The following is a 23,537-nucleotide window of genomic DNA, read 5'->3' on the forward strand; positions in this document are numbered from 1 at the left end:
CCATAAGTCATTTGACAAGTTATTTCATATAGGAAAATGCTCAAATTAGATCATCACAGTTATAAAGATAAAACAGTGTTTTGTAGGACTTTCTCATGGTCTTTGCAAATGAACATTCTGTGGCAAGCCAGTCATGATTTTATGTGGGTGATACTATTCCATCTTTTTTTGACTAAATAAAATTTTCAGTTTGTTATCTGAAAGTTTTATTCTATAAAATGTAAAATGTCAAAATAAATTAATTTTACTGGTAATTTGAATTCTTTAGAGTATGTGTGTGTTTATTAGCATAGATGTATATAAGACACATGAAAAATGTGTGAAGCTTATCATCATTCACAGCCAGGGAATCTATTTATTTGAATAAACACAGTATTCCTTGTGGCAATACCCTAAGACAAACATCTGCTAATCTGAAAACAAGCAATGCAACTTACTAGCTTCTAAAATTGAAAGGGCAATATCCATTTTTTCTTGTAGTGTTTTCTACACTCACATAAATTTTAAAACCCAGTGGTCTGCAGTAAACATGACCACTTTCTCCACTAACTTTAGTACTTTTTACAAACTAGAAGGAAGACTAACTTAAAAAAAGCACCATGCTTCATTTTATTTACTTTCTTAAAGCTTATTTTATCAGAAAACTTGCATTTTACAACCTTAGGTACATTGCCTTTAAGAAAACAAATAACGCAAAATAAATAATGTCTAAATCTAAGTATTTTGGACATGAGTCTCTTTCTCAGGGACTAAGATTGTATAAAGACTGCATGAGTGATTCTTCATTCAACCCTGCACATGCATTTGACATTACAGATTTTTTTTTACCAAATTACTATTATATATTAGATAGATTATTAAACACCAGGAATAATGCTACCAACATTGAATAAGATAGAAATAAGAAATTCTAACTTGACATCAATCTCTCTTCTTAGAGTTAACAGTGACTCTGTTTATTGGTAGTTATTTTTCCTGCATCTTCCAGTGTCAGATCTAAGTCATTGGGCTATGGCTATGTAGATGAGGAGTTTATTAGAAAACATTTATTAGGCATTGATTAAATTCAACAGCGGGAGAAACTAGGTTTTTTAAGAAAAGCTCTTGGAGGAGTAGAGTAGTCATAGAATGTTATTTTCATGAGAGAGATAGCATTATTGGTGCCTGTGCATGAGGTCAGAAAATAGTAATAGAAGATTTTTAATTTCCTATATTCCATATGGTCTCCTGTGTAAGTCAGTTGTAGCCATCAAACCAAGGTAATGATGATGATGATGATAATATAGAGTAGCTTGTTGTTGGAAGCAAAAAGTAAATGCATTTACTCTTCATTGTGTATATTATTTTCTTGGCACAGCAGACAGGAGGATAAGATAGGAATCTGCTTCTGTTACTTGTGAGTCAATCATAAAACTCTATAATCTATCCAGCTGAGCTATGGTAATTTGGTCAGTTCTAGAGTTAATGACTACTTATATAAAAATCAACTTTCCCACAATGTCTAAACTGATATGTTACCACACATCTAAACATGCTTTTCATATTTTTTGTTTGTTTCAAGAACCTGAACCCTAAGTCATAATTCATGAAACCTAGATGGGCTGAACCTCTTCATTGGGAAATTGGAATAAGACAGTGTAGATAAAAGAGCCATTTTGAATAGTGTAAATTCTACTTGAAAGAAGAATTGCTGAATTCTTAGGCCAGAGGCAGGTGCCTTTTTAAAAAAAACCTTTCTAAGTCCTAGTTTCCTATTCTGAGATGTGGAGGTTAGGAGGAGCTTATTTCATTACCTTAAAAAAAAAGAAAAGAAAGAAATTAAAATAAGTGAACAGCTTGAGTGACTGTAACATAATAAGCTCTTGGTAAATGTAAGAAATTATTTGTCCTCTATTCATGTCATTCTCAACCAAAATTCACAGCAGGTTTCTATGTGACTGGATATTTAAAAAAAAAAAAGGCTATTTCTTTGGGAGGCAGTAGATAGGAAACCTGGGTAAATGAGAAACATGTCCTAGAGAGTAAGAAAGAAACAAGAAAAGAAGGAGGACACTACCGAAGAGTGCTCTCAAGTAATAAGAAAGAGCTGAAAGGGATTTGTTCAATGTTCAGCCTTGGGTTCAGCCTCCAGCATATAAGACCAAAGTCTCTCGGAGTTAACTTGTCAGTAGAGTAGGTCCTTGGAGAATGTCAGCCTTATTCTAAAGATGGGACAAAACATCCGTTCTGTTTCTAAATAAATATTGTATTGAAATGTCCCCACTGCACCATTGATTACCATCTGTGTGTACTTTGACTTAATACATTTTAATCACTACGGAAAACCATGCTCCGTGATTGCACTGCCTGGATATTTCTGTCAGAACCTACTGCCCTGGGAATGTGCTGTTTGATTGCCAATTAACGGTTTTTAAAATAAAGTTAAGGAGTTGCCCTAATTTTGTTTTCTATTCCAGATGAAGTCAGATGCTTTGGGAGCTATAGAGTCTCTAGGGATGGGTAGCCTGGGTTCAAGTTGCTACACTGAATTAGCTGGGTCACTTTCTTTCTGTAGCTTATGTGGATAATAAAAATATTTAGCTGACATTTTGGACATAGGATTAGAGGAAATGTGATCTCTAAAGCCCTTATCATGGTTTCTAACTTATAAAAGCAAGAATTCAACAATTATTTTTTAACTGGGGAGTCAAAACTGAGTAGTGTGTGCTCGTGTGTGTGTGTGTGTGTGTGTGTGTGTGTGTGTGTGTGACATCAGAAGTTAGGAGACAAATCAGTACTGCCTATCTCAGCCTTTCCTACATTTCAATTTTAGATGTTTTCTGATCATTAAGAATTACAAGTTATCCTGTATTTTTCCATATTTAAATGAACAGTCTACATTCAAACTCAAAGACCAACATGGTTTGTTGAGTAGGTGGATTAATTCTGATGGTTACACTTTGAAAACCTACTGGGATGTACATCACCTTCTACAAAATAAATAATGGTAATAAAGTTTATATTCTTATTTCTATATGCTTAACTTTATTGTATTCTCTCTCCAAAGACTCAGACCTTGAGTTCCATGAATCTTATTTTCTGCTCTGGTGGAGGTTTCCAAGCAATGTTCAGGGGATCCTGGGACTATATCCAGTAACATCCAAGCAGGCTGGGTAGTTGGCAGTTCATTACTTGGGCCTGCTGTGTGATGCAGTACTGATCTTGCCCTGATTTTGTGCTCAAAAATCACTCTTGATTATGCTCAGGGACTATATGTGGAGGTAAGTGATCACTGAATGAAAGGCAAGTGCCTTAACCCCTTAAAGTCTAATCCCTTGGTCATAAATTTTTTAAAAGATGATATGGACTTTTGAAAACTGTTACCAAGTCCTAATTTAGCCTTTATTATAACCCATCAAAGCACCCATATTGTGAAGGACATGAAACATGTACCTTTAGTTTTGTAATTATTTTAGGAAAGTAATCCATTAATGTAAGAGAAATAACTTTACAAAGAAATACTATATGTGAGGTCACACGCTGAATTTTATTTAATCATCAAAAAGTATAGTATAATGCAGGAGAAAGTTTGCTACTCTCTTAATAATAAAATGTTTTTATCAAACATGTGGGTCCTGATTTAGGCTATGTATATAAATATAGCCTTTATATGTGTGAAAATAGAGGAATTTTTCATGAATTCAGAGGCAAAATAGTAATGACTTAAATACTGAGCATTATACATATCAGTTTACAATATATCACATATCAGTTAAATTAACATATATCAGTTAAAATTTATTAAATGAATGAATTATTGTAATAATCATTTTAAAGACTTTAAGGATAATGGGGTGTTTTGGTATTCTTATTTGGGGGCCACACTCTGTGGTATCAGGGATTGAATCCAGATTGGCTGCACACAAAACTTACACACTGTGCTAGTTCTGTGGTATCAAAGTAAGTGATTTACTTAGAGTCATATTTTTGTTAGTCATGAGATGAACTTCATCTAGCCGAAATCTAGAGCCAGTGCTCTGTAATTTTCTACCCAGTTTCACCTCTCAGGGAGCAGGACTTTCTGATATCAACAGTTAATACTTGGATAAAGTGAGAAACGGTGCTAGAAACATTTAGAGATACACTTGAGTTCGAATTTGCTGTTTAAGTTTTTTACTTAGGAAGTCATTGAAGAGAAAGTTCTGTAGAAGAATGGGCTGCAACTTGGAGAAATTAAAGGACCATTCTCAGAATACAGTCAAGTTAGTATAAATAAACCAATGAATAATATTATCTTAGATCCCATTTCAGTGGTCAGTAAATTCACTATAATGATGAAATTGGTTGCTAAAGGAGTAAGTCAACAATTATGGCAGACTTTTATTTTTCTATTCTTTGCATAATGAGAATGGCTGACATTTGTTGAGTGATGTTCTATGCCATGAGTATTAAGTGCTTTTAATGTATTGATTAATTTAATATTTATGATAGGACATATTGTTATAACTCACCATCTTAAACATGAAGGTACTGAGTTAACTTCCTTGAGATATACCTTTATCAGTGGAGGAACTGAAATTATAACCTAAGCATTCTGGCTCAGAAATTCTGTGTTCTTTCTGACCATTCTGCTATCTCTTATGCTTCATTGAATCTAATTTTTAGAGTTGCTACATTTAATAATGGATTGATATCTAAAATATATAATTATCACTTGAGTAGCATCCCCCAAACTTGGATTTCTTGGATCACAGAGTTACTAGTTCCATAAAGTAACTATAGTTTCATATGAGGAAAAGGGGCTTTGAAAAATATTTTTTGTAGTTACAATTTTATTCTTTTTTATTATTAAAAAGTAGGTTACATGTAACTGCGCAAACTCCCTTGGATTAGGACTTCTCAGAGCTTCCACCTTGCTGACAGGTACACTGTATTTTAATACTGCATTTAATACTTAAAACATGCTGGCCAAATGTAATCTTTTCAATAATTTTGTCTTTAATCACTCTGTATTACTATGTAATTAGAGGAATTTTGTGGCAATATGGTGTTAAAAATATTTAAGAAATAAATCTAATGACTATATTTTTGATATATTCATAGTGATGCATCAAGCCTTTATGTGACTTTTTGCTTATTTAGGAACTTGGCTCTTGTAAGTTCAGAAATATTATATAATTTATGCAGAACAATCTTGATTTACCAGTTCTCACTGGATAAGAGAAATTCATTTCTGTTTTTGAACCAACCCAGAGGTGCTCAGGGGCTACTCCTAGATCTGCACTCAAGAATCACTCCAGGCAGGCTTGGAGGACCATATGATTTGATGCCTGCGATCAAACCCATGTTGGCTGTGTGCAAGGCAAATGCTCTACCCACTGTACTGTCATTCTGGGCACCCAAGAAATTCATATTAATTTTAGTTTATTTAAGAAAAGAAGTTTTTATTTTCTTCTTATTTTTGATAATAATTTAAGGTCTTCTGTTTTTTGTTTTGTCATTGTTGTTGTTTTGTTGTTGGTTTTTTTTTGGCTTTTGGTTTTGGGGTCACACCTGGTGGTGCTCAGGGGTTACTCCTGGCTCTACACTCAGAAATCACTCCTGGCAGGCTTGGGGGACCATATGGGATGCCAGGATTCAAACCACCATCCTTCTGCATGCAAGGCAAACACCCTAACTCCATGCTATCTCTCCAGCCCTTAGGTCTTCTGTTTTATCAGTATTTATCAATAGTATTTTAACTATCAAATTTAACATAATTTTTTTTGGTTTGTTGGGCCACACCCGTTTGATGCTCAGGGGTTACTCCTGGCTAAGCGCTCAGAAATTGCCCCTGGCTTGGGGGGGACCATCTGGGATGCCGGGGAATCGAACCGTGATCCTTCCTTGCCTAGTGCTTGCTAGTACCACCTCACCGGCCCAAAATTTAACATGATTTTAACTGTTCAATTTTGATTAATTTTTAGACTCATTTCCTTTCTTAAGGCAAAAATAGCTCAGACTTAACTATGGTCTAACTATCCTGTAGCAATTCTGACTATACCCAAATCTGACATCCTTAAATCAACATCCTTAAACTAAAATACGAAGTAACTTGTACTATTTGGCTAATGTACAAAAACCAAGGCAAAACAATTATTTCATGGATAGCAAAAGCAAAGGTTTTTGTGTCAGATGACCTTACATAGACATGATGTCAGTAGCAAACGGGTTATCTTTTGTCATGTAAATATTATATGTATATCACATATGTATGTAAGAGACACAACAATATAGCCACTTCAAATGAACAATCAATTAACAATCAAGCCACTTCTAATTATAGTTTTTTTTCAAAAAGCCAATTTATAAAAGCAACCCACAAAAACCAAAAACTCAGCATCACTTACCATATCATGGTCTGATACAGGTCCAAAACTGGTGACGAAGATGTCAGTCTTCACTTCAGTTACGCGCTCTGATGAAGCAGGAAATTGGGACCATGAATGTCTATCAGCAATCCTTATTAGATCTCCCCACCGCAGACTCACCCAAATGGGAAATACATTGGCTTCGATTAGCTATTTCTAAAATTGGTCCACTCTGTAGTGCCTATAATTGACTGCTTACACACAATATTTTGCAGTTAATGTTTTTCAGTGGAAAAGTGCACCTCAACATGGCACTTTAGCAAGCAGAGGCTGTGAGAAGTCAGCTGCTGCTTAATGAATTTTCTGAGAATTGATACACTTTCCTAAATTATACTAAGATATTTTATATTGCTATAAAATATGTTAGCATATGGGTATAATTTAAGCTTAAATATCTTTGCACAACTTGTCAGGTCCTATAGGTATTTAGGCTTCTCTTGGGAAGTTTCTTATGTACTCTAATAGACTACATTAACTCTTTAAGGACTCTTGGGCATGTTTTAAAAATGATTGCTTTCTCGTACTGAATCAGAAGTGAATTTCCCTGGGAAAAATATGACAACATGTATAAATATCTTCAATTTTGAGGATGAGGAGAACATATTATGGTCAGAAAAATCTCATTTAATAGGTTCCATTTCAAGTTCAGCACGATTTTATTTTATAGGTCTCTAAGGCATATATATCAACCAATAAAATATATTTGTTTTAGTTTGATGACAACATAGAATGGTTTTATTTAAGAAAATAATGCCTCACACAAATATTAGAAAAATAATCTTGCAGAAAAGTAGAAGAATAATTTTGTATAAGAGGAAATAATTTGTTAGAGACCTAAAAATGGAAAAGAGAACTATGTTATTTTCAAGTTTCAGTCTAAGAAAAAGTAATTCGTAATCAAAATCAATTTAATTTGCTTGTGAAGACTTCCTATCTCTGCATTAGGATATTTAAAGGAAAATATAAAACAATAATGGAAATTTCAAGAATTTCACTGTCTTTTCTCAGAAATTTAGTTACAGTTAATCACTTCAGTACAAATGTTTCTCTGAAACCCATGTTATACATGACACAAAATGTATACTTCAGATGATAAAATAATTCAAAGCAAAGAAACACATTTCAGTAACTAATATAATATTTGTTGGATTTTTCTTTCTTCTTTTTTATTTTTTTGTGAAAAGCTCTATTTATTTCAAATGCTCAGATGAACCCCTTGAGGCAGTCTCATTTTGTTTCCAAGATTAAGTTTTGGTTTACTCCATATTTTACATGAGATGACTGATGTATGGTGATGAGTCTATGGAATTAAATGACATCTCAGGAATTGAAGTTATGCTTGTTCATATGTCTTATTTTCATTGCAAGGAACTATTATCATATATACAATATTACAAATGGTATGCTAATCCCTGTTTGTGTACTTGCAAAATCTGGAAAGCATATTCTAACTCTCACTTACGGTATTCATTATTATCCATTTCTTAGATTTAGGGAAAATACAATTTCTCTGCTTTAAGGTTTCTTTCCGAGATTGTAAGCTTCACAAAATTTAGCTTTACATGGGTTTATGGCTAGCCAATCTATTGGCTAGCAATTATCTAGCATGACAAAATGCTCCGAAGAATTGAGATGCACCTGCTTTCAAAATAGAAAAGATATTTTTCTCTCCACTTTTGGAGCATTGGTAGATGGTTATGTTATGTAAGCAATGAATTAAAAAGGTCAGAATGTCTATTTATAGATTACTGCATCAAACAATTAGAATATACAGCATGATTACATTTATATATGTCTCGTACTACATATTAGCATTACTGTGCCTTATAAATGATGCATGTATGTATGGAAAGTAGTTCATATAAATGGCGATAACCACATTTTAATATCCAAGTTATTTACTCTTACATCTGTCCTTTCCCTTTACCACAGCAGTTCCTCATTTTAAAATACTTGATCTTATTTTCTAATTTTCAATTCTTTTGCCCAGTTCCTCAAACTTGCCACTCTAACGAGTTTAAGCAAGTAACTTGGCACCTCATGTGTCTCTCTGATACCTTCCCACCATAGTTCTTGCACATATTTTAGAGTTTCTAAATTTTTTTTATTCTGATTATTCACTTTTTCTTTCAAATATATTCACAAACTATAAGCTGGAAGCATCATTTTTAGGCCCTCAAAATACAGATTGTCTGAGAGGGATTCAGATTCTACTAAGATAAGGTTGTTAGAAGGAGAAGCAGCACAGTTAAACAAAATCCTGGACATTAACTCTAACTTGAGGAATCACATAATTTGAAGAAGAGTACTATCAGTTTTTCTACCTTCCCTTCTGATATCCCAATTTTCCCTGGTTGTAATTAGCTGTAATAAGTGTGTAATAAGTGACCAGTGAAACAAAAAAGGTTATCACTTCTGAAAAACTCCACTTATTCTTTATGCCTCCATAAGATTCCTCATTGATATTAGGATGATATTCATGTTTTAAGTGAGTATGCCCCAGGTTTTCTAAACTTCTATGGAAACAATATTTTAAAACAACACCAAATAAACAAACCTATAATGAACAACAACAAAATTCCAACACCTCTAAAAAAGGAGATTAGATTTGAAGTCAGCGGTGGAAGCAAGAGGTTGTATGAAAGAGAAAATAAAGAGAAACGTATTTTCATATAAATAAGTACAAGGGTTCTAATACAAACCATGATATAGCCAAGACTGCCTTATAAAATATAGGAAACTAAAAGGATCATTTCTAAAAGTTTTCACAAGGAGTGTTTTTATCTTTATTGGTTTTTTTTGTAATGGCCTATGTGAGAAGAGATATTAGCTGAACATAGCATTGTACAATTTTATAACGTAATATGAATCAAGTCATCACATAAAGCTTTGAAATTTAATTTAATAATTTTAACATAGCTATATGTTATCATTTTAAATAAAAATAAAATATTATGAAAGTATTAGGGTAAACTTGAGGCCAATATAATTAATCACATTGCTATTAAAATTCTAGATAAAATGTTTTAAATGCACATTTAAAGTATTTTGGAAAATTTATAAAAATGTGAAAAAGTAAAAATTACATACAATCCACATAAATAAACATTAGTATATTTATTTATGTATTTTTATATTCAGTATATAATATACTTGATTATCTGTAAACCTCATTTCAACTATTATGATTCAATATAATGGAATAAATTTCATTGAACAGAAGTGTGTCTTTTTTCTATAACTCAATATAATTCCCGAATGATAGATGAAGCCATTCTTCTTTTAAAATAGGTTTACAATTTAGAGAGCAAAGGTCATAGAAGATTGTTATGAGTGAACTTCAAACAAATTTAAAACAATGGCATGGCTGACTTTTTGGGGAAAGAAATGATGGTTTGAAATCATGTTTGCTTCAAGTTGAAGTGGAAGATTTGCTCAATCACTTGTGCTTTGGCTGAAATCTAGGGGAATTGTTGACAAACCTCCTTTTTCCTAGTTCTGGGTCAATTAAGGGAATATATGTGCACATTTGTGTGTTAATTATTTTTCTAGGAACATTCAAGCATTGAGTCCAAATTATATGCTCTAAAACTAAAATTTATTGGTTTAGCACTAGCATCTATAAAGTATCATTAGAAATAAGTATATAAATCTCAAGACTTTTCAATGGACTACATAAGGAAAAAATTAAGATTGTTTTATGCTTCTAACTATTATATTTAATAATATAAACTAGTTAGAATCTTGTAATGAAGTTCAGCTTAAAAGACTACACCTATCAGAAGGTAAACAGGAACAGTTTATTTACTTTTTTTACAGTTTATTTACATTTAAGGAAATGTCTGAAAATGGAAAATAATTTAAATAAGTCAGTTGGAAAAAACTTCATAGAGCAGATTATTTGAGAAATAATAGTTTAATTATATTTTTCTCACAATAATCCTTAATTCGCAATGCAAAAATATAAATATATGGACATATTCAAGTTCACAAGAGGGAAGATAGAGTAGTTATGCTAAATGGGATGATAATAGTGTGATGATAAAATTGTGATGATAATAGTGATTATCATAGTGGCTGTGGATATCTTAAAGTACTGCAAAAATATGTTGACAAATAAAGTAAATTTAGTGTTTTCACAAAAAAACTTTAGAGACCTATTTTAAGCAGATAACCATATCCTTATAACTAGATACACACCATATGCATGCACGTGAGTGTCACTCTCTTTATGTGCTATATCTGTTACAGATAGGCAGCATTAGATCTGCTTTCACTGGTGACTTCCTAGTGTTAATATCCTGCTACTAAGTATTGAAATAACAGATGTTTTGGAGTGATAATTCAAAAAGATGATTAGTGCTTGAGGCATAAATGAGCAAAGCAGAGTAGTAGAGTGAGTAGTGGGCTCACTGGACTGAGCCAAACATTCAATATTTTATTTCTGATTTTCCTGGAGATCCAGCTGCGTGCTCACAGGTATGGTCCTATGATCTCTGAGTCTGTTTTTCCCTTTCAAGCAGATAAACACTGCATTGGAGTGAAGATTTTATGATGATGTTTGACACTGAAGGATGTTTGTTGCACTCATTAATTTAACCTACCAATGTCATCAATTTTTTATATGCAGAGTAGGCAGGGTTCCAGGTTGTTAGATGATGCCCAGGTGATTGTAGCATGCTGATCAACAAGGTTCAAATTTTCTCTAAGAAGAAGTGTGTTGCACATATTTATGTGTAATTAAATAAAATGTTTCCCTATTAAATATGTTCCACATGTTATACATATGTAATAAGTGTATAACATATTTCTTCAGAAAAGATTTTAGTCAAGAAACTGATATTGTAGTGAACATATAGCTAGCTACACTCAGACACAACTTCTATTATTTCAGATTATTTTGGGATATCTTAAAATATGTCTTTTGTGAGTTTGAAATGAGATCTGAAATAAGAGAAAGGTTTGAAAATGGGAAGATTCAATTAAAGAAATATCAAGCAAGAAGAATCTAGAAGATGACCTGATGTGAGAATAAATAACACAGAAACATAAAGTGAAAGAAAGTAAAAAGCAAACAAAGTCAAGTATATTAAGAACCTGGTGAAGCTGATGGCCACTGTGTAGAACTACTTGTGAAGAATGCTGCATTTATTCCAATGCAACAGGAAACCTTTGAGTAGCAAAGTTAAAATTGAAGTAAAAATATAGAAAAGTACTGTAGGTATGTGAGTGATCTGTAACAATAGAAAACTTGAACTATCCAGTTCTGATTCTCAAATAGAGAGGGAAATAAGGGAGGGTACCAGGACCAAACAGATGTATGATCACTAAAAAATAAGCTAGACACAGAGAGGACCACTCATTCTAGCAGCCCGGACGGTGAGGGTGGGGGATATGGGAGGCAGGATGGGAACGGGGGTGGAAGGAGGACAAATTTGGTGATGGGAATTCCCCTGATTCAATGTTAATATGTACCTAAAATATTACTGTGAAAGATATGTAAGCCAATATGATCAAAATAAAAATATATTTAAAAAAAAGAAGAGGGAATCAATAGTGAGTAATTATAGGTGGTGTTTTATGAGGCATGTTTATCATAGCAATTTAATGATGAAAAGTCAAGATAACCAGACAATGTAGGAAAAGTTTAACCTTTATACACACCTACTCATATTCTCCCCAGTAATTATTAGCATTATTTTTCCAATAATAACATGACCTTATTTTCACTTGAAATGCCACCTACTGAGGAATTTGAAGTAATACTCATTAAGCACATCCTCGAATTTGTAACTTAGGAAAAAAACTTTTAACCTCCTTGAAATGTTTATTATATCCATTGGAACAAAGGCAGCCACTCTATAGAGACCCATTGATTAGTCCATTTTAATTTATTATTTAATTTTATTACTTAAAATAATTTAATTTATTATAAATTGATAATAAATTTACCTTAAAAGAACCATGATTTACAAAATAGAGAGTCTGATGAGGTGCCAAGGATCAGATCTTTGCTGACTGCATCTAAGACAAGAGCCTGACTTGCTATAATTTTTCCAGTACTGATTGATGTAAGTTTTAATCAAAGTTTATCTGTGATAGACATCACTTTGTATTTCAGTATAATAATATAAACATATTAAAGGGTTATATCATACACATAACTTTGAGTGTCTTCAGTTTACTAAAATGCCAAAGCCTATTACCATTAATAATGAGACTGTCATCTCAGAATCATTACATTATTTTTCAATATAGAATTCAAACTACTTGAGAAAAAGCAATTGTCCATAGTTGACACTTTTTTATATCTAGTCTACATGTTCTAGAATCAAGATGGGATTCTTTATTACATTGGTAATGATAAAGAAAGATATAGAAAATCAGGAAATAAACTCTTTCCTTTTGCTGAAATTTTGACTTGTATTACTAGAGTTTTGTCTCAGCACTATACTGTATCTATGGAAATAGTTAAGACTGGTCAGGTAACAAATTTACATATAATTGGAAATAACAAGAGTAGGCAGTTTTTAGAGCTAGAAAATGCTACAGCATTCCTTTGAGTACTCAGGTTGGATTTATTAGATAAACAGGATTCATGAGCTAACTATAGATTGCGGTGAGTAAAATTTTAGAAAAATAAGAGATTGATGTCATATGTTCATCTGATTACTTCTTCCTGAGTTATAGGTATTTTATTTTTATTATAATATTCAACTGAATTATGGACTATAGCAATGGAGATTTCTGCAAAGTCTGAGCTGTTTCATATCTTATTTTTTTTTTTGTGGATTTTGGGTCACACCCGGCAGTGCTCAGGGGTTACTCCTGGCTCCAGGCTCAGAAATCGCTCCTGGCAGGCACAGGGGACCATATGGGATGCCGGGATTCGAACCGATGACCTCCTGCATGAAAGGCAAATGCCTTACCTCCATGCTATCTCTCCGGCCCCTGTTTCATATCTTATTAATGTGATTAGATAAGACTACAACAAATTAAAAATGAAGGATTTAGATGATAATTTCAAAAATATAGGGAAAATTTATTTTCTAATAAAGTAAACATACAACAACAAAGAATGCATAAATTTAAGCCTTTCTTGGACATTACTATTAACTTGGAATTTTTAATTTTATCTGAGATTACTACACTGTAACAAAAATATCTTTCTTTTACATTTTTTAAAATTCTGTGCTTCTAACTTTAGTTGAACATAAATATAATAATTTTCTCTGATCTCTATGTTACATTGGATGAAAAATTATGCATATCAGATATGCATATCAGATCCTATGTATTATCCTATATAGAGAAAAGTTGAACTTTATAAAGTATTAAACTAGATTTCTTTCTTTGTTCTCTAAATACCTAAATTTTACAAAATTGCACAAATTAGTTTGCCTATTTTTTCTTCCAAGAATCTTTTTGTTTCCTACAGTTATTTATTTTGACATAAAAGAATAGAATCTAACATTCCAAGAACCCAAACCATTTCGTCAGCTGCATAAAGTTGCTTTTATCTTAAATGTGATATCTCTAGGCAGTAATTGTGATAGTGAAATTCCAAGAGGTCTCATATAATGCAAAGGATCCAAAATAGAAAATCATGAAGATAAGGAGAAAGTCTGCTTTGAGCCATAGATTATTAAGTTACATGTGATAAAATACTTTGAAAGAAAAGTTCAGTTGCAGTTCAAAGACATCTCGCTAATGAAGTAAAATCTAAAAACAACTGGGGCCGAAGTGATAGCACAGCTGCAGGGAGTTTGCCTTGCACTTGGAAGATCCAGGACAGACCTGGTTTGATCCCCTGGCTTCCCATATGGTCACCCTAGCCAGGAGCGATTTCTGAGCACATAGCCAGAAGTAACCCCTGAGAGTCACAGGGTGTGGCCAGAAAAAAACTAAAACAACCTTATCACTCCAAATTGACAATAGTGTCAGACAAAAAGGTCTTAATTATTTTAATGGTACAGTAGGATAAGTTAAGTCTTTTCTACAGTGCAATTTTTTCCTACTGTACAGTTAATAAATATCCACCCATTTATTTATTATTTCACTCACCCATCTATATTTGTGCATGATTGTTACAAATTCCTCCTTTTCTTTTGCCTTGTCTACAAGGTTTGATGATGATAGAATCTATGAAAGGCATCTATCTTATAATTTATGTATTGAAATTAAATTTAAGGCAACAGAATTTAAACATATTTCCAAAAACTATCATTCACGAAATTGAAAGATCTATTGAAAGATGCTTATTGTGGCTCATTGAAGATCTCATTCCTGTGTACTTTACAGCTTGAGTTCCATTTAAAAATAGGTTTGCCCTAATGTTTTTTTCAAGAAGTGGAATGAAATGGTTTGCAAAAGAAAAGCATTGGAAACAAACTATATGAGAATAAATATGTAAACAAGGGCAGGGTTTTTCCTCATCCTGGATGCATTTCCCAGGTAATAAACACTAGACTGGCTTATCCAGTGACTTTGTCATGGTATCATATAAATGCCTAAGCCTGTGTATATGAAAGTGTGAAAGACAGGAAAAATGACATCAGAAGATCATTACTTTCCCTTCAAAACCTGAAAACTCTGTATGATGAAATTTCAGATTTTGGGGGCCTGAGTGCTGGTGCAAGCCATAAGGTTTTTGCCTTGCGCTTACTAAAATAGGATGGACAGTAGTTTGATCCCTGGCACCTCATATGATCCCCCAAGCTAGGAGTGATTTCTGAGAACATAGCCAGGAATAATCCCTGAGTGTCACTGGATGTGGCCCAAAAACAAAAAAACAAACAAACAAACAAACAAAAACAAAAAACAAAAAAAAAAGAAAAAAAAGAAAGAAATTTCAGATATTTATTTAGGGGATGGCTTTGAGCACCCCACCTCCTCCCCAGTCCCTTCTAGAATTTGGGAGTGAATGTGGCTGAAATCTCACTCACACGTTATAGTTCCAGGAGATGGAGATTATTGAATGTTTTAGCAAGTTGTGTAAGGTTAGTCATTTTTATTTTTTATGATCACAGTCTATAAGGTGAAAGTTTAGGGGAAAATAAAATTTCTCAGAAAGTTGGTGATTTGGTACTAATTTAAAAAAGAAGCAAACATAGCCCAAAACAATAAAACATAACACAACTTCAAAGTTTGCATAATCAAGTGACACCCAGATCTACTCTAGGTCACAAAAACTTCTCTTATTTACCATTTCCTATCCTCAACCTATTCCTTTCCTCTCATTCCTCTCTATTTTTCTTATATTAAGTTTCCACTTCTATTCTTCCTCCTACTCTATTTTTTCTTCTTCATCTCATTTTTGCTCTTCCCACCTTCAGTCCTTTAGTTTCTCTGTATTGGTTATGCTTTAGGTAAGAACGCTACTTTCAGAAACATTCTCCAGCACCTGGCCAGAGTAGAAGCAGTATCTGCACCCGGCCTTCAAAGAAAAATTCTAAATTAGAATAAATTCAATAACTAAGAGTTTTTTTTATCCTAAGTGCTCACTATTTTAATACATATCTATTTAATGATTTCATTAATGTTTTACTTACAGTATGAAATTATATTATATTGCTGAATAGAGTAGTGTTCATTATTAGAAGTCTATACATTCTAATCCTTTTTATTCTTCTGGCAAAGAAATGTTCCCCCGATTCCTCTTGGTATTCCTATCTATTTATTTTTACTTTTTCAAATTGGTTTGGGACTATTAAAAATCATCTTTAACAATGTCAAAATATGGGCCCGGAGAGATAGCACTGCGGCGTTTGCCTTGCAAGCAGCCGATCCAGGACCAAAGGTGGTTGGTTCGGATCCCGGTGTCCCATATGGTCCCCCCGTGCCTGCCAGGAGCTATTTCTGAGCAGACAGCAGGAGTAACCCCTGAGCACCGCCGGGTGTGACCCAAAAAAAACAAAACAAAACAAAACAAAAAAACAAAAAAACAAAAAACAATGTCAAAATATTTAACAAATTATTTTTTATCAGTTGGATGAATCAAGTTATATTTTCTGAATTGTGGCTATAGGTCCCAATTTGAGTATCTCCAAGGAGAATTTTAGACCTTTTTATGTGGAACATGAGTTCTAAATACAGGTCAGAATGAATTTGCACATAGTTTCCTACATTAGTCTCAAGGCTTTGCTTATCACATTTCTATATTTTCTGAGTACATTCAGAACAAAATATCCCTGCCTTCTGCACAATGTTGTTATTTTTATAGAAGCACATTTTTGTCATATGCAAAAGAGAGTGGGCCATTTTCTCTTGCAAGCAGATATTGCTTCAGCTGTGATCATGAACCTAATAAAAACTTTTACCTCTTTATAAGCTAATGATAATCTGTCATGTATTTCCTTTACACAGTCTTTTCATCTAACAGCAAATGGATTATAGTTATGGTTTTCTTTGTCTTTTTTCTTTCTTTTTGCCTTTTTTTTTTTTTTGCCTACTTATGCTCTGGAAATCTTTTGAAATAATAAACTAATTTAAGAGTCAGAAATGTGACTCAATGGTAGGAAGATCATGCATGTGTCACCTTCTAGATTAAATTCCCAGAATTACGAAGAAAAAAGAAATACAAGTATTCAAATGCCCAGAAAGATATAAATGAGAAAGTTTCAATTCTGACCATGCTAAAATCATGGTAATTGCATTTTCTATAATTCATAATTAACTACATTTTTAAATGGCTATAAAAACTCTTCTGAATATTTTTAAGATGTGGTTTCCTAAGGACTGTCTCCACATTTACAAATGGGTGCAGAGACATAGCACAGGGGTTAAGATATTTATCTTGCATACAGCTCACCCTGGCTCAATCTCTAGCATCATATATAGTCACTTGAGCACCACCTAAAATGATCTGTAAGTACAAAAGTAGAAGAATGTCCTGATTATAGCCATGTGTGGTCCCAAGCCCTCCCTACACCCTCATCATTATAACTGCTTACACTAAAACTAACAAAAATTAAATTAATATTGAATCTTTTTATATTAAATACAAGAGATTTGATTGAATACATTTAATGATAATACATAAAATAGAGAAAAATTTGTGTTATCATTTAATTCACTTTTAATACCATATTCTTAAAACTGTTTCCCGGAGTCAGAAATGCCAGAAAAGTAGTCTTCAGCAAATTTCAATACATATTTATTGTTTTAAATTTTCTTTTACTATAGCAAATTATATGCATTTCAAATAAAAATAGTATACATCAGATTTGATCTACTAATTGTCTATTAATTTAAAACAGTTATATATGGGGTGCAGAATGGATAACAAAAAGTGTATTTTGCCAAAATAATTACTTGTAGTTTAAAACTATATATTTGCTTCTAGTAACAAATCTACCAGTATTTCAATCTTGGAAATTATTTTTTCAATCTGTTCTTAGTCTAGAGTACACATTTTCAGGGTGTCTGGCTTTCCAAAACCTAGGTGTGTATCTGAAAACAGGAAAAGTGCTTACTGCTTATATTACACTCTATTTGGGAACTAATAGAGACATTATTAAACATTTAGCATATTCATTTAAGGATAAGAGAGTGTCAGGGATTTGCCATTTGACTCCTAACACCCAAACAAAATTACAACCACAAAAAGGATTGGAGAATGTGAAATTTTCTTCAACAAACTGATAGCCATGCATGGCACTTACAAAGTGTACTCACATTCATGTGATCAAGTATTAGATATGATTTCCTAAACTAGAATGAAGACAAGATTTTATAAATTTGTTATAAATATGTGCTGATTTTCTATTGACTGTACGGAGCAATAAAGGATTCAGATGAGACACCTTTCTATACTTTAGAGAACCTTGTTTATGAAAGTTTTGTTTTGTTTTGTTTTGTTGTGGTTTTTGGGTCACACCCGGCAGTGCTCAGGGGTTATTCCTGGCTCCAGGCTCAGAAATTGCTCCTGGCAGGCACGGGGGACCATATGGGATGCCGGGATTCGAACCGATGACCTCCTGCATGAAAGGCAAACGCTTTACCCCCATGCTATCTCTCCGGCCCCTGTTTATGAAAGTTTTATCACTATATTTTTCTATTTATAAATTTCCCCTACCATTGGTCTTTGGATTTTGTTTTAAATCTTATGAATCCAGTGCAATTTCCAAGAAACCCAATCCAGATATTCAGGAATTCAAAGACATCTGAGTCATTTTCTGACCAATAGGCTTATTTCTTGGGGATTTTTTTCTAGTAACTTCATAAAGAAAACAAGTCAGACTACTGTATTCAAACTCAAAGATATTTGTATGGCATGTATTAGAATGAATATTTGAAACTGAAGAGAAAGGATTCCTGATAAAATCTTGGGCATATATTTGAACTGTGTCTTGAATAAAACAATGCACCTTTGAGATATTATTCTCATTTGGCAGCCTCAGAACAGATGCATGAGAGAGTGACCTGATTATTCTACCCAAAATATGAATTTAAAAACCACTTTATTTGTGCTACCAGTAAGTATTTTAATAAGAATTTCAGTTTTTTTTATTTGAGTCACACCCAATATTGCTCAGGCCTTATAATTGGTTTTGCACACAGAGATCTTGGGGAGTATATGGGATGGTAGTCTTGGGACCATATGAGATATAGGGGATTGAATCAGGAACCAGTCTGCTGCAATGTAAATGTTCTACCCTCTATACTATCAATCTGTCCCCCAAGAATTTCAATTCTTAAATTTCTTTAAATCTTTGCACAGAATTTCTGTCAAAAAGTAAAAAGAGGGGGCTGGTGAGGTGGCGCTAGAGGTAAGGTGACTGCCTTGCAAGCGCTAGCCAAGGAAAAACCCGCGATTGCTGTTCGATCCCCCCCAACGTCCCATGTGGTCCCCCCAAGCCAGGGGCAATTTCTGAGTGCTTAGCCAGGAGTAACCCCTGAGCATCAAACGGGTGTGGCCAAAAAAAAAAAAAGTAAAAAGAGGAAGACTTAGTATTCTCATTTATTTGTAGTATAAATATAGCTTTTACATTGTTTCTTAATGCTTCATAAAAGATGCATTATATGCTGTAGTTAAAAACATTGTCTGATGACCTTGGTTTCTCTTGTGACTTATTTTGATTTTACTCTGGAGTCCAATGTTTTATTCTGCTTTCACTAATCTATATTTAACAATAGGCTAAGATAATTATTTTATTGAAGAAATATTCAAATATGTGTGTAATATTTTATTACTTAGTTTCAATCACTTCCTTCTTAAATAGAAATACATTATTATTATTATAAATTCTTGATATTCCTTGAAAAGTACATTACATAAATTAAAATTTCTCTTAAAATAATACTTATAATTTATTACTGTCTCATTAAACTTTTATCCTCAAGGTGGTAATAAACTAGCACAAAATAATGGGCAAAATTACAATACTTCAAAATAAATTTTTGAGCACTTACCCATAGTCAAATATGGTTGCTAGAAAATGTAACATTTTCCAATGTTATTATGAGATTTTGTATCTTCCTTTCACTACATATAGAAGGATATATTAATGAAACTACTGTATTGGGTTATTGAGTTAACATTGTGAAATTGACTAAAAAATAAGATTAGTAATTAAACTTCATGGTGCCATTGTTACCACCTTATCATTAAATAAGAAAGCCAAACTTTCATAGTAAAAGTTAATGTTTCTTTTTAAATGGAAATAACACAACCTACCTCCCAGTCCTGGCCTCAAGCGATTGTCATAACCATCTAGAAGCCGGTCCAGAATTCTGGTGAAGACAGTTGTGTTGTCCTTGAGTTCATCTTGTAGTGAAGGTTGTCCATAGCTGAAAAGGGCATATAAGACCTGTATTACACATATCCCCACTTTCCTATCTTTATTTCTACTGATATAATTGGAAAAAGCTGCTGGTAAAATGAAAAGAAGTCATACTTCTAATACTTATCCTCATAGACCTCAAATTCTTTGTTCTAATATTTCTAACTATGGAAGGGAATTACAGGAAACGAGTTATCTCTCTTTACATTTATAATTCTCAGCATTTATACAGTGCTATAATGCATGTTTTTCCCCTCTGGGTAAACAAGAATGTAAATGTAATGTAATGTAAATGTTAATGTAAACTAGAAAAAATCTAGGACCCCCCCCAAAAAAATGTATTTATAAGCTGCAGAAAATCAATCAATAATTTTTCACAAAAATCAACATAGCAAATGCCTACCTTTTCACTTACTAACATTTCTTTCTTTAATTATTTAATATATGCTGTTTTTTCAAAATATTTAGATAAAAATAGATAAAATATTTCTTATATTTTATATCAATATATAATTTTCATTTCTCACAAGGTATGAACTAGATTTTGTAAAGTGACAAACTCAAACTCTGACATTGAACTTTGATATTAGAAGGTCTTTGAATTAAAAGATATCTGAAGAAATGCAACCTAATATTTTATATTCATGGTTTACTAAACTGCAATGTAGGATTAGTAAGTTGTTTAAAGAAAGATATTAGTGAGCAGATGTTTTAGTAGAGTCAGTTTTCTTCCATTTTTAATATAAAACTATGTCTTTATGGAATAATCATGTCTATTTATATATTTGTATTTGAATATATAGTTTTAGCCTTTGCTAGTATTACTTTGAGTTTCAACTATAGTGACCACAGTAAAAATGTTGCGTATTTTTTGATCAATCACAATGTATGATCTATGATCTATAATTGCCTTTTATGTAAGGATTAGGATACACTTTTAAACTCCTTTGAGAAAGAATTTTCTTTCTTAGGATGGCTCAAACTTACTGTTTATTTCAGTGGTATTCTGATTTTTGAGGAAAACGAAAACAGGGTGTAAACTAAGACTGTCACCAAAATATCACTCTCATACTTTCTTGTAACTGTGTTTTGGGTTTCACTCATTTGTGTTTATATACTATAGGTAACTCTAAGAAAAATAGTTATATTTGAATAAAATTCAGTCACTTGAGAGGAATTATAATAAAATATTTTGAAAATAAAACAATGTAGTTAATTATTAATTATAGTAATGTTGTAGTTAATAATTATATGTCATAATTTTGTGACAAAATTTTAATGTTATGAAGCTACTGTAATTAGAAACTATTCACAATATAATATATTGGATGTACATCTTGGAAATAATTTTTCATTCCCTTTAAATTCAATATTAATGTCAGGCAAATTAAGAGTATCTTCTTTGACAGAATTCAGTACATATTAAAATTTTCAGTGATTTTTGTCTTCCAGGATGTCTCATTAGCAATTGACAGTAGTAAAACAAAAATGCTTTCCTGAGTACAACTATTTATAAAAATTAATTTTTTCAAAAACTAAATAACATGCTTACATCTCTCAAGGATATTAGAAGGTCATCTTGACAAAGTGTGGTAAAGAAATGCTGGCACACCTTAAGTTGTGAGGAGGGCCTGCTCCAGGGGACCAAGGCAGAAAGCAAAAGAGGAGAAATGGGGAGATACTGAGATGGGCAACATAACAAAGAACCAATAGTTTGCTAAAACGATGTCCAGACTGTGGAGTTTTCTATTACCTTTGCCTGTGATTCATTTATTTTTTTTACCTTACGTTCAAATGCCTGACGTGTTTTCCCACCATCCTTCTCCCTGGCTTTATTTTGCAGATGCTGCTTTCATCAGTTATTGGTGATCTCTGTGCAAAGACTTCAAGAGATATTTCCCTCTCTCCTATCTGTTTAGCCCAACTGGAATGGTACACTCTCTTTTATGCTATTCTTTATATGGTTATTCTTCATCTTTTCTTCTAATTTATTGTAGCTAATTGTCAGGGAAGAACCCAAGGATAAAGATTAAGATTATTTATTTGGTATTAATTACATATGCCAATGCAGTTAGTTTTTCTGAAAATGAGTGTGTAATTTGAAGAGCAATGTCAGTTATAGTACCTGATTCTGATTCCATATGAACCACCATATAATAAAAACTGTGCACTATCTCCATCTACAGGTCATTACAATAGTAACACTTCATGTAATTTTTCAAAAGCAGTGAAAACGCTTCACCCCTCAGACTGAGTATCTGGCAGTGCCTTTCCTATTCCTCCAGGCAATTATTTATCACACATCGTGGTAAACAATAACAATAGACATCTTAATAGAAGAAATTCTCCTAAATTCACATCTTTCTAGTCTGTTACATGGCTCCCCCTTTACTCATAAGGATTCACTTTCTGTTACATTGGAAGAGTCTTAGATTTTTATACAACATCTTAACATTTTTCACTATACAAAAATACAAAATGATAAACAGTCCTGATTATTCGGCCATTTATATCATTGCTATTATCATACCTAATATGCTTTATTTTGCTGTCAGTAAATACTTGGAGTATAATTAAGCTTCATAATAATATGCTTACATGGAAAAGTTCCATTTTTTCTAAAGTTCCTAAATACTTGGCTAATTTCACCTCTGTTATTTATGTACATAATAGTTTCAACACTGTCAATACATTTTTAAAGACTTCAGATTTTCAATTTTCAGATATTATTTGAAACTTTTCACTTTCATAGAGTTTCATAAGTTACTCTGTGATGTATACAGTTTTCTAGAATTTTCTTGTTGGAGTATTAACTCATCTAGTTCATAAACATTTGGGGAAACTTTTTCTCTGAATTTGGAAGCCGCATGTTTTGTTCAGTTATAGTTGAACAGTGAGAAGTTCAGTTTAAACACAAAAATTAAGGCATTGTAATACTATCTGTATTGTTTATTCTATATTAACATGCACGGCAAGAATTATTTGAACTTATTGCTCTTTATTCTTAGCTGGAATATTTTGCAGTTAAGATTTTGGAATTCCCTTAGTCATGAAATCAACCAAGACAGTTTTCTTCCCCCTGATAGAGCAAATAGAAAAATCATAAAATTTCTCATGCAGATTTAAAATAAATGATCCCCACCTTCTTCCAGTCAATGTGCTGAAAAGGAGCGTCCAGGCCCAGAGAGAGTCTGTGAGATGGAGACTCCTCTTCATTGCGGACTTGTGCAGCTAAAAAGTAGAACAAGTAGAGATCAATGTCTCTTGCAGAAAACATCAGGTTATAACTACTAAGGCTGACTGAGGCAGTTTAAATGAATGCTTTGAAGTCAGGAAGTGACCTCATTGAGATATGACACCTCAT

At 32.7% G+C, this 23,537-nt stretch overlaps 1 protein-coding gene across 3 annotated transcripts in view; it reads right to left on the reverse strand.

The window, feature by feature from the left end:
* Positions 1–23,537, reverse strand: part of GABRA1 (gamma-aminobutyric acid type A receptor subunit alpha1) — a 1,147,113-nt gene that overhangs the window by 22,462 nt on the left and 1,101,114 nt on the right. For all 3 annotated transcript variants that reach the window (XM_049776065.1, XM_049776064.1, XM_049776066.1), the window contains exons 3-5: positions 23,316–23,404; positions 20,068–20,180; positions 6,369–6,436 (exon numbers count right to left, since the gene is read on the reverse strand). In XM_049776065.1, coding sequence (XP_049632022.1) covers positions 6,369–6,436; positions 20,068–20,180; positions 23,316–23,389 — 255 coding nt within the window. In that variant the 5' untranslated portion in view covers positions 23,390–23,404. The remainder of the gene's footprint in view (positions 1–6,368; positions 6,437–20,067; positions 20,181–23,315; positions 23,405–23,537) is intronic.

The sequence above is a fragment of the Suncus etruscus genome, chromosome 6, assembly GCF_024139225.1.
Source record: "Suncus etruscus isolate mSunEtr1 chromosome 6, mSunEtr1.pri.cur, whole genome shotgun sequence".
Taxonomy (NCBI): Eukaryota; Metazoa; Chordata; class Mammalia; order Eulipotyphla; family Soricidae; genus Suncus; species Suncus etruscus.